The sequence below is a fragment of the Sinohyriopsis cumingii genome, chromosome 9 (assembly GCF_028554795.1).
Source record: "Sinohyriopsis cumingii isolate HCF-2022 chromosome 9, ASM2855479v2, whole genome shotgun sequence".
Classification (NCBI taxonomy): Eukaryota; Metazoa; Mollusca; class Bivalvia; order Unionida; family Unionidae; genus Sinohyriopsis; species Sinohyriopsis cumingii.
In genome coordinates this window covers 22,236,573-22,248,932 of record NC_142969.1, presented here as the reverse complement: position 1 = coordinate 22,248,932, position 12,360 = coordinate 22,236,573, and the positions used below count along the sequence as shown (strand labels likewise).

Sequence of the window (12,360 nt, the reverse complement as noted above, 5' to 3'; positions counted from 1 at the left end):
TGTTAATTTTCCCCAGGAAAAGATGTACATTACCGTAATCCATCACAAAATCATATGAAAGACTGTCTATATATCTTCATAATATGATACCTCAGTATCACTCTTCTTACCAAGATGGCATGCATTGTCACATCATCAAACAGTTCTTTCTCCTGAATGTACACGAAGACAGTCCTCACATCAAGATCCCTCACCAGTACTGGCAGACACTGAGTCAGAACAGCCTCATGCAGTTTTCCTGAAAAAGACAGAACTCACATTCTGTGGCACAGTATTTAGATCATTCCTATTTAATTACCTTTTGCCAATGTAATCACCCTCAGTTTATGCATAATGTGAATAGCTGTATCCAATTACATTATGTGTGTCTTCATTTGCAAAATGTACCAAGACTAAAGTGTAGAAAATATCTAGGAACTCCGAGTCATAATACTAGCATCTCAAAGAATACTTTGGTGAGTTCTTAATGTAGTGCAATGATTGAAATGTACAACTAAAAGAGAGTGAATAATAGGACTTGAATCTATTTCTATTTATTTTATCATCACGAGAGGTAGTGTTAAAGGGAATGTGTGATTGTGTGCATTATTAGTGTTATATGTCAATAAATGTAATATTATTCGCATATTTTTCGTTGTCTGACTTCTTCTCTTGAGTGATTATTGCCTGTCCAACACATTCACCCTACCCTATCTTAAGTATCTAAGTCTAGGGGAATTTGTGACACTTACAACAGCCCCTTTAAGGGCCATTTATAAAATTGGAAAGATATTCCTTCAATATTGCCACTTTTTTATTCACTATTCAAAATGGATGACCTGTCACACAATGAAAAGAGAGCCAAATTATCAAGATTAGAAAAGGTTTTCTTACATCGCAGAACAAAGTTTTTCACCCTCATCTTAGGTCCAAAATTAGTGTGCTGTAAACACCTAAACACAACATTTTACTTTATGTGGCTTACCAATATCTGTTCTTATTTCTCTGGGAATCACCTGAAATACAGAAAGCGTTTTATAAGAAAAACTTCAAATCATAAAAAGTTTGGATGTAAAGCTTATAAATTTGCATTACAAATTTATATTTCAAGCTAAGGAAAGAAGATATTATGAAGATTTAATCTTGCTGGATACACAGAAAGATGAATTCAGATTTAACAGTCTAACAGTCCTTGTTTCAATTACACCTGTCAAACAGATTCCACTTGCAGTGGAACCGCTATCAACAGATCTTTGCCGTGATCCAACAGGACCATAGAATAACCCAGAGAAGCATTCATATATAATTGTAGCATCTCTGGCAACAGCATCATCTACAGTGAGAGTGAGTGTCTTCCTGTTTTAGCTCAGGCTTCCAGACGTTTGTTAAGCAGTTTGAGATAACGACTCCTTCTTTGGGAGATTATAGGACACCACTAAAAAAAGATGGTGTCTGAGGCAGTGGTGACTGAAGTGTGTGCCTTAAGCTCCATAGCCTTGAGAATCTCAACAGGTATAGGGGTCTAGGTCCCCATGGACATACCAAGACACGAGTGAGATAATAAATATTGACTAATATAATTTTGATAAAATACTGGCCCCTCATTTAACTTAATTCTTTTTGCATTATTTGTTATACTGACATTTGAAGTTTTCAACTCTTTAAAAATATTTAAACATTAACTTAATTTGCACTGAATAGTCAGTATTGTCCTGACATAGGTATTATTAAAGCATATAATACATACATACATACATGCATCACATGGGCCATAAAAGAAATTCTTTTATATGATGTGCTATAATGAATAGCTACAAATTAGAGACTAATACTGTTTCTGGACTGTTTAAAAATTATTGTTCTTAAAATCTGTTTCAGAAACTATTATCATTGTCGAGCCACAGAAGTTACAGTTTAATCCAAGTCGGTGAAATGTAAAAATATGGGTCACACTGACCCACTATTGTGACGAGTGTGTAGTACTCATCAAGATGCATTCCCTAAGTATCATACCAACAATTTATTTAGTTCTGAGCTACATGCAAAATGAAGACCTAAGCCAGTAAAATGTGACATGTAGGTCATGGTGACTTTCTTTTTTTCCAAGGATGTAGTGACAACGTAGAAGGACACAACAGTCTAGTTTGATGATTCTCACATGAACATCCTCACAAGACTGATAAATGTTCAAATACGTTGTCAACATATAGTCACCTCTTGTGGAATTAAGTCAAGATTATGTTGGGTGTTTTCTTTTTAAAATGAAGTCATTTAAAGGTTTTCTATTTTAGTAACAGTATCCATATACGATGATGCATTGGCATCATTTGTGACTTCATGCTAGGCTGCTTTCTATCTAGCTTGGTCAAGCTCTAGTCAGCAATTTTGGAGACAAAAAGCAGTTTTAGGTAGTCACTTTCCTAGCTTTGGTAACATTGGCCTTATTTGATGGTACGTTACTTTTTTATTTATTAGTAGCATTTCTACAAAATTTAAACTTCAAGACAATATGTTTTCTTGTGTTAATGATGCTGTAACTTTTTATTTTTGTTATGGGTTTAATGCCATTTTACAGCACATGATATGCAATAAATGGGAGCCAGTATATTTGGTGGAGGAAGAAATTAGGAAACCACCAACCTACATGAAGCTAACAGTAAACTTTCTTACATAACTACACTAGCCAAGTCTGAGACTCAAATCCACTTGGGCAGGAATGAGATGACAAGGATCTTTAAAGGCAAACATCGTAGACCACTCAAACACATGACCCTCAAGATGCTTTCTGTCAAGTTTGTCTAATTCGATTCAGTGGTTTTAGGAAAGAAGTCACTTAAGCATTGTTTTATTTTTCTTATGGTTGGCCATATTTGATGGTAGATCTGCATCATCATTCTATTTAGCAATTTCTTTTAAAATAAGTCAATTAGAGTTTGGGCTTTTTTTAAGCAATGAAGTGGCAAATCAGCACCATTTGTGTAAATCTGAAATCCCTTCAAGTCAGTAGAGTTCCCTCTACCAAATCTAGTCAAACCTGGTTAGTGGCTATTAAAAGGTTTGAAATATCAACTATTAAACAATTATAATTTAATTTTTGTTATGGGTGCAAGAAAATGAATCCTTGACTGTAGGTGCAGCAATTGTAGCCATGGTTGTAAGTTCAACATTTGTTGTAGTCATGATTGTAAGTGCTACATTTGTTGTAGTCATGGTTGTAAGTTCTACATTTATTACAACCTTGGTTATTAGAACAGCAGTTGCTGAAGCCTCCATTATGGGTACTGTAGCAATTGTTGGTGCCTTGGTTGTAGTTAGGTTTGTATAGTACATCAGCACAATAATGGTAATATGGTATGCATTAATAGTAAAGTTCGACAGTTGTAATGTAGATTAAACACTCTACAGTTGTAAATGTAGATTACACACTAAAAGATTAAAGGTAAAAATGTTAAAATGTGTATACAATTTTAAAAAATTTAGAAGAAAAATAGATTCTTAAAAAATAGGGTCAGAATGTGTTGTACAACCAAATTACAGCAAAACATCGAACATTTTCTCAAGTGGTAGACGACTGAAAATTCCTTAAGTTCACATCAAAAGACATACATACCAAGACTTTTCTTTCTGATACAGGAAATGATGCAGCTGTTTGACTTGTGGTTGCCTGGACCTCTGGAACCTGAAGTCTTGATGTAGCAGATGCTTCAAGTTTTCTTTTCAGTTCATCACCTGTTGAAGCATCAATAAAATTTTAAGGTAGACTATGTCCTAAAATGTAGATATTATAATGAAAGTTTAAGCATTACATGCCAATCAATTTTAGTTTCTATCAAAGCTAGAGTTACTATTAGTTAAACATGTTTTCAAAGGTGTGCCAATTTTGATGGTCAGTACTGGGATATGGATAAATGAAATTATTTGTTGTTGTAGGGTTTAACACCATTTGTCAGCACAAGAAAGGCTATATATGGCAGCAAGTATAAATGGTGGAGGAAGAACCAGGGAAAACCCCAGAAAGAACCACTGACCCATGAGAAGCTAATGGAAAGCTTTCTCACATACCCACACTGGCCGAACCCGAGACTGAAACCCACGCAGACAGATGTGAGATGGCAATGATCTATAACGGTGAGTGCTTAAGACCACTTGGCCACTTGGGGCCCCCTGAATTATTTATTATATTTAATATTAATAATGTTTATACATTAAACATATGAACTTGCTAATGTAAATTGTTCTCAATTTAGTGTGAAATTGTGTGATGTGAAGTAAATAAAAATCCCCTTAGGTAAGACTCTAATACTGTTACTCCTATATAGATTAAGCTTTTGATAAATTAATGCTCTTTTCATCAGTTAAAAAAAAAAAATTTCCTAATTATCAGAAGAAATAAACACCTTAGAAACTAAATGAAATTATTGCATCAAACTAGTAAAAAAAAACAAGAATAATAATTCAAAGTACAGCAATGGCCAAAAGAAAACAAAAAAGTTATAGTTAAAAGGTAAGAGAAAAAAGCCAGTTAGCATTCTGAGTAATATACTGTAGGCATAAGGGTCAATACAAGTTGCTGAGAAAAGTAAATCCTCCATTTTGGGCAAGTTCCAAAGAACAATGTTAATCTCTTTTGTTGCTATCCAGATCCGGAGAAATACCAATGGATACATTTCAGAATATCTGGTCAAAGTGGCAACGGATAAATTTTAAATTACTGCTCACTCACTACATGTGAATTAATTTTCTATGAGTGCACAAGGCTGAAACTTTTCTAGCCCATCAATAATTTTGCCCTTACCATACAATATGATCAAAATCATATATCTGAAATACGAACAGAAATACAACAAGTGAAGTATGGTAAACAAAGTTTTGACATATGAGAAATGTGCCTTTAGATTGTGATTTTTCAAAATGTCATGCCATCTCCAGAATATTATCAATATTATCAACTGATTAAAAACGAATAACTCCGTAGGAATTAATTTATGTGTCAGCTATGGATATTTTATATTTAGAAGTTTAGAAATTAAACATTTTTTCATGCAGTTATGCATTAGTTTCTATCACAAGCTGTTATACTGTGTCTTCTTTAAATGAAACATACAAATGTTCCATACAAAAGTGTTGCATATAACAAAGAGCAAATAAAGAAAACTGGGTGTATGATCTGAATCATACCCAGTGAATTACTAAGGAATAAATCCAGAAATCCAGGCTGGTCCACAGAAAGGCAATTTTTCTTAATAAGGAATCTATCAAACCTTTTTTTTTCTCCAATCTGAAGGAAAATCTTTACATTTTTTTCAGCTTTTAACACTAGTATATTCAGATTTGGGATGTGTTTTCAGGTGTTAAGATGCCCCTACCTCCATTTTTTTAAAAAAAGTACACATTTAGGTCAAATACAAATCTCAGCCATATAAGTACAATGAATATCCTCTTCCAACAAGAGTCTCTAGAAGGGACTTAAGCTCTTATTGGTGAAAAGAATTTCCAGGAAATCAAGATAAGACTATTTCTTCATTTTAATGTGTGTTGAAACCATCTCTGATATTCTTCAGCAATAACAAGATTTTACAATTATTCATTGTTGTGCACGTATCAGTTGTCAGCCTGGCAACATTTTCAATTAAGACAAAGTAAACATCATTAGGAGTCTTTTGGTGAAAACACCATATCATAATGATCATCCATGTTTGAGGAGTAGTGACAGCATGATGTTTAAGACAGTCATCATGGCAGTCAAATTGGATGTATGACTGGTGACATTTTCATTCAGGTCCAGCTATGTATCATCATGGCAGTCAAATTGGATGTATGACTGGTGACATTTTCATTCAGGTCCAGCTATGTATCATCATGGCAGTCAAATTAGACATATGACTGGTGACATTTTCATTCAGGTCCAGCTATGTATCATCATAAATGTGCTGGTGAAAACTCCATATATATAATGCCACCCATTTGGGAGTTAAGATAATATTTTCAAGATAGCTTCCATGGATGGCAACATTAAATGCTAGGCATTTTCATTAATGACCATATTGGCTCCATAAGAACTTTTCTAATGAAAGCCCCATGCCGAAAATGATTTTCCCTCTAAAAGGAGTAGCAAAATCAAAATTTTCAAGATATGAACATATTGGATGTCAGATCAGCACCACTTCAATTTACCATCAATAAAACATAAGAACTCTTCCAGTGAAAACACCATGTCAATATTGTGTATTATATCTTTTGTTGTTGCTGATTCACAATGAAACAAGATTCTTTTTTTTAAAAAACAACTAAGGACATCTATTTTGTAAAACAACCATCAATGTTGTCAACACAATAATGCTGTAATTTGATTGCAAGTAATTGGGTAATAGTGAAACCTCTCACATCTTTGAGGAAATATCTTAGTGCCAATTCAAGCATTTTAAGTTCACAAAAACTCTGGAACTTCTCCATAATGAAACATCTGTGAAACAAAGCTTTTTATTCATCAAGTACTCATTTCAACTGATTACCTCAATAACAATTATTGTGAATGTGAAGACAAATTTAAGACAATTGAATTATATTAGTCACATGATAATATTTATAACAGTGTTCAATTGATTGAAGTTACTTGACACACTGTGAGCACTAGTTTCACATAGGCAGGATTTGCATTCATTTTAACTTTCTTTTATTCCACCCCCTTTATTTGATTTGATACTAAAGACAGTTAATGTAAAAATATAAAGTAGGTCTACTTTAACTGAGTTTAACAACACAACAAATACTTCTGTAAGTCAGAGAGCATAAACAGTGAGCACTTAATTAGTTTCTCATAGAAACACTCAAAGCTGAGACAGTAGATGGACATTTTTCATGTTTGAATACAAGATGGCATATGGCATTTGTGATCACACTGAAACCAAATTAAAAGACAGAACTAAAACAGGGACTTCACTTGACAAAACAAAACTTATTTATTTCGTATCAGTTTATTAAAGTGTTGCCACCAGTAGGCATTAGTGACATTTTCATTGATCAAAATTGGGTCAAATATTGTTATTTACAGTGTACTGAGAATGTTGTTTGGAAAGAATATTTAGCACAAAATATAAGTCATTAAAAGTTGAGAATTTTCATGATGTTGATTGAAATTTTCAGGTACTATCCACAGTTTTGAGGATAAAATGAGTGATGTATAAAAAATTCATTCATCATTTTTTTATTGCATTTTTCTTCATGCTCAACAAATAGAGATTAGTTTTCAGGGTATTTTCTATTTTTAGAAAATGGGATCCATACCAGACCCAGTGGTATAAGTGGGTTGTGATTTATCTAGATGAAAGTTATTGGGGAAGTGGTGTATGTTGTTTTGATAAAAGTATTTGCCAACTTAAATCTTAAAATTCTGGCAGCTAAGCTGATAATCTGGATGATTTCTAGTGACACCTATGAAGTTTTGATCACAGATTCACTCCTGTGCCATTTTTGACAAACGTTAAGTACAGGTATCTTTTTGCCATTTTGAATTTCGAGACAATAATACTTATAAATTGTACAAATGAACATATCAAAATGAAGTAAATTCTAACTTACTATCAAGGACAACTGGTTCTACATTGGAGAAATGTAGGAAGAATTATGGGGGATAAATTAATTTTAATTAGGTAATATTTATCTGTTGCTATTCCATAGCAAGTACTTTTATTTTACGAAAATACCCAGACCAAAAAAACAAATAAAAAGTTTGGCCACAAATAAGGGTGAATCAGAAGATTCCTGAACGCAGGATTGCCTCTGCAAGATATTCCCATATAAGCTGCTTGCATGTAACGCTTCTCTTCAGTCTTCTGAGGAAGCAGCCTAACTTAGTGGGGCATCAGTGTGGGGCTGGAGGAGGGAATCTGGCAATAGCGAGAGGTAAATATTACATCATTACAATTAGTTTTATGTTCAAAACTACATTTTAATATAAGTTTAGTGGTCAGATCTGCAGGAAGACCCTTCCTCGGACCTGATGGGCCTGGTTCTAAGCTCTCCTCTTACCAGTGGGATCAATCCCACTACCAAGAAAGGGCCTCCCTGGGGACTCAAAGGGAGCTGCTTCCCCTTATGGGGGTGTGTGACTCACTATCAGTCCTTACTATGTTGAGAGTCAATAAAGGGTGCTGCTTTCTACTCAGGCAGGGGGTGCAACTTGATCTCTGCCCTTCATGATGAGAGTGGGTACTGCTCCTCCCAGAGTGGAGGGCACAATAAGGGAGAATCTGACCCAGTTACTATTTTTTAATAGCAGATTATGACTTTTTCTTAAATAGTAACCAAACGATGTGATGTCATGGTAATTTTCCTCAATGTTCTTAATTTATCATATACTGTACTAACATTCTACGGTCCTCCCTGGTATCCCATGACCTTGCATCAGATCACCACTGCATTTTATGCCATCTTGACGTATCAGTCCCTAACCCTCCACATTTATCTGCCACTAAGAGAAACCTCTGTATGATAAATATAACCAAATTAATGCACGACATCCAAGCTAACCTAACAACCTGCTTACCTCCTACCGCAGAACAACTCGATAACTGTCTGCATTCATTACTTGACAAACATGCCCCAGCTACCAAGTGCAGAGTATCAATTAAAAAGTGTTCTCCATGGCAGAGTAGTGTTAGGGACCAGCTTCGCACAGCTAAAAGAGACCGCCGTAAAGCTGAGAGGCTCTGGCTTTCCACCAGACTCACTATTCATAAGCAAATCTATGAAGTCGCTAAGAAGAACATCACAAATATAGTCCATGCAGCGAAATCAGCTCACTACACTACTAAGATCATGGAAAGTTCCAGCTGCAAAGAGCTCTTCGAGATTACTAACAAGCTAATGTCAAGGAACAAATCAACACCACTTCCAACTACCTTCTCTCCAGTCGACGTTCCGGACATGTTTGCAAATTTTTTCTGTGACAAAGTACACACCATTAGAGATAAGCTTGACAAGACAATTTCAATTGACTCGTCGTCACCATACTGTTGGGATACAGAATTTGAGCGGTAACCATTAGCAGCATTTGAACCTGTCTCTATGGATTTCGTACGTACAATTGTGATGAAGAGTGCACCAAAGTCATGTGAACTTGATCCAATTCCAACATCACTGCTTCTTGAGTGCTTAGATCCAGTATTGCCTTCACTAACTGATGTTATTAATACCTCTCTCTCATCTGGGGAATTCCCATCATTTTTCAAAACTGCCATTGTAAAGCCTCTGCTGAAGAAATCAACTCTAGACCATAACGACTTAAAGAACTACCGCCCAGTTTCTAATTTCCCATTCATTTCAAAAATCTTAGAAAAGGTTGTTCTATCCCAGCTTGTATCTCATCTAAATTCAAAGTCTTTTTAGCAATGTACAATCTGCATATCACCCTTGCCACAGTACTGAAACTACTCTTCTAAAAGTAGTTAATGACATTCTCTCTGCATTGGATAGCGGAAAGATTACAGTCCTCACCCTCCTTGATTTGTCTGCAGCATTTGACCCAATAGACCATGATATATTACTTCACCATCTCAAGCATGTATTTGGCATTCATGATACAGCCTTACTGTGGTTCAAGTCCTACTTGATCAACAGGACACAAATTGTATCTGCAAACGGAATACACTCCAACCCAGTTGATCTATGTTGTGGTGTTCCACAGGGGTTTGTTGTTGTACATGTTCTCTCCATTCTGTACACTCAGTCGCTCTCAAGTGTCATAGATCATCATCCACTGTCTCATCAATTGTACGCTGATGACACGCAAATATATAAAACTAGCCACCCAACTGAAGTTGATGCTACCATCCAAGGTGTAGAGAGGTGCATATCTGATATGAAATCATGGATGACATGTAACAAGCTGCAGATGAATGATGATAAAACTGAAGCCATTCTGATCACAAAAAAAAGACTTTCTCATTCACATCCTTTACCAAAACAATAAATATCAGCAACACCAACATTAAATTCACACAATCAGTATAAAACGTAGGTGTTACTCTGGACAGTACTCTCACATTGCACCAACATGTCATGAACATATGCATGGCTGCATATCTTGAGCTGAGACGCATCAGCTCAATTCGCAAATATCTTTCAGTTGATGCCACTAAAACACTTGTGTGTTCATTAGTACTTTCAAGACTGGACTATTGTAACTCAATTCTGTCTGGTTCATCTCAGTATCTACTCCAGAAACTTCAAAAAGTTCAAAACACAGCTGCTCGGATCATACTTAGAGTAACACGATCAGAGCACACCTCCCCACTGCTCTGTACCCTACACTGGCTATCCATTCTATCCAGAATCAAACACAAAATTTGTTCTCTGTGCTACATTTCACTGTCGGACTCTAGTCCAACATACCTATCTGACCTCACCCATGTGTACACACCAGCAAGATACTTATGCATCTATTCTGACAATCGTATACTCATTATTCCAAGTATGAAAACAAAGTCATATGGACAGCATTCTTTTGCATACCAGGGCCCAGCAACATGGAATGAATTGCTCACTGAACTTAGACACAAAGACACAGTGATCACATTCAAGAGGGCTCTCAAAACTCACTTATTTCGACAGCAAGAACAAACTTAAAGACCTAATAATGTTTCCTACCTGAAATATTCTCAGCATGTTTTTTATATTTTTAATGTTTTTCTAATTTCATGTTGTTTCTTTTTGTAATAATATTATTATGTTTCTTATCTTACAAGTGTTGTCTAAAGTTGTAAAGCACTTAGAGCTTCTAAAGATTAGGCGCTATACAAAGTCCTCATTCTTATTATTATTTACTAGGTATTCCTGAAAGTAGCATTGTAATAACCATTTTAAAATGGCCAATGAAACTTGCTTCAGTAGTGTCATTATGTCTGTTTTGGATATGTGTTCCTGATATAAGTCATAGCTTCTATCCCCCATGACTTATGCCAATTTTAGCAAGCAAGCCACATTCTATGTGCACCCCATGAATTATTAATCTAAGAAAGTGAAGATTATTTTACGCAACTATTATTGTCTGTAAATCTGCCATGCATATCTTTATCTGATCAGAGTTGTCGGTGATTTTTCAATTCCACCAACAGTGTTTTCAATTCAGCCATACTAGTTAGTTTATCCTCGATAGCCATTAAAATACAGTTTCTTGATCCTGTGGATACTATTTTGTGTTGCTGCAAGCAGTTCTGAGAAGACATGTATTTGTGAATGTAATCATACTGAAATTAATTTATTAGCACCACCAGTGGCACTAGTTATTATCGATATAGGTCCAGCAATAATTCCAATTTTTACACCTATGGTTATTATTGCCATTAGTCCTGTCATGCTAAGATCAACAATTGTTGCCACAGCAAGCCCACAAATAGCATCTACAATCAAAACATACTTGTTTGTATTTCAAGATCAATTCAGTTCTCTTGGTGATTTCATCCCACAGGTATTGCTCAGCTTCCAATATTTTTTTCACATCTGTAACACTCACCATCTACCATAATTCTTTTATTAATAATACAATCTTATAGTAGACTTGTATGAGAGGCAGACCCTGTCCTGACTCACCATGCCCAGGTATAAAACATACATGCATTCCAAACCAATTACCCTTTTTAACTGGCACAACTGTCATAAATAGAAAATATCTTCTTGGAGTTTATTCAAATCTCTGGAAATTGTGCATTCAAGGGGTATTATATAGCACCCTTTCATTTGAAAACACACCGATTACCTGTACCTTTTAGTCGTAACTATCTCTGCTGTCCAATAACTGTTACACAAACAAGTGCATCCTTGCAGAATAACATTTGAGATCCTTTTTTGTCACAGTTGTGTCAATGTTGGTGTAAGATATTCATTGGCAAACATAGCTGGGGGGAAATACAGCAGTGCATTCCACTTCATTGTTGTAGAAACAATCCCTCAGTGTTTCTGCACCTGGTGATGCTGACAACAACTGAGCGTGTTCACCTGCTAATACCATAACACCAAGCTGAGCTTAGTTGGCATTGGCACATTAGTGTAGTTCCAACTACCGGGTATCACTTACTATTTGACTCGCAACAAGATTAAATTTGAGTTTACACAAGGGTCTTGTAACATGAATCTGACAGATATTCATCAACAAGTGGAACAAAATCACCATGAATGTGAGAATTCACTGTCAATTGGTTTATCATCTCATTGGTAAATTCCGCAACTTCATTACTTCAGTCAGAATCCAGTACTTATATGTGATGACAAATCAAATCTTAAAAACAAATGCCAAAGACTCTTAAGCAGCCAGCTGGATTGATGTAAAATGCTTCAAACTGAATTTTATCTTTAGCTATAAATGATACTGATGTTGTGTATACA

The 12,360-nt window shown here is 35.4% G+C and overlaps 1 protein-coding gene across 3 annotated transcripts in view; it reads right to left on the bottom strand.

Annotated features, from left to right (window-relative positions):
- Positions 1–12,360, bottom strand: part of LOC149791381 (uncharacterized) — a 100,379-nt gene that overhangs the window by 42,643 nt on the left and 45,376 nt on the right. For 2 of the 3 annotated variants that reach the window (XM_089969936.1, XM_089969938.1), the window contains exons 4-6: positions 3,590–3,708; positions 965–995; positions 111–238 (exon numbers count right to left, since the gene is read on the bottom strand). In XM_089969936.1, coding sequence (XP_089826062.1) covers positions 111–238; positions 965–995; positions 3,590–3,708 — 278 coding nt within the window. The remainder of the gene's footprint in view (positions 1–110; positions 239–964; positions 996–3,589; positions 3,709–12,360) is intronic. The other variant, XM_089969939.1, reaches the window with a different exon arrangement.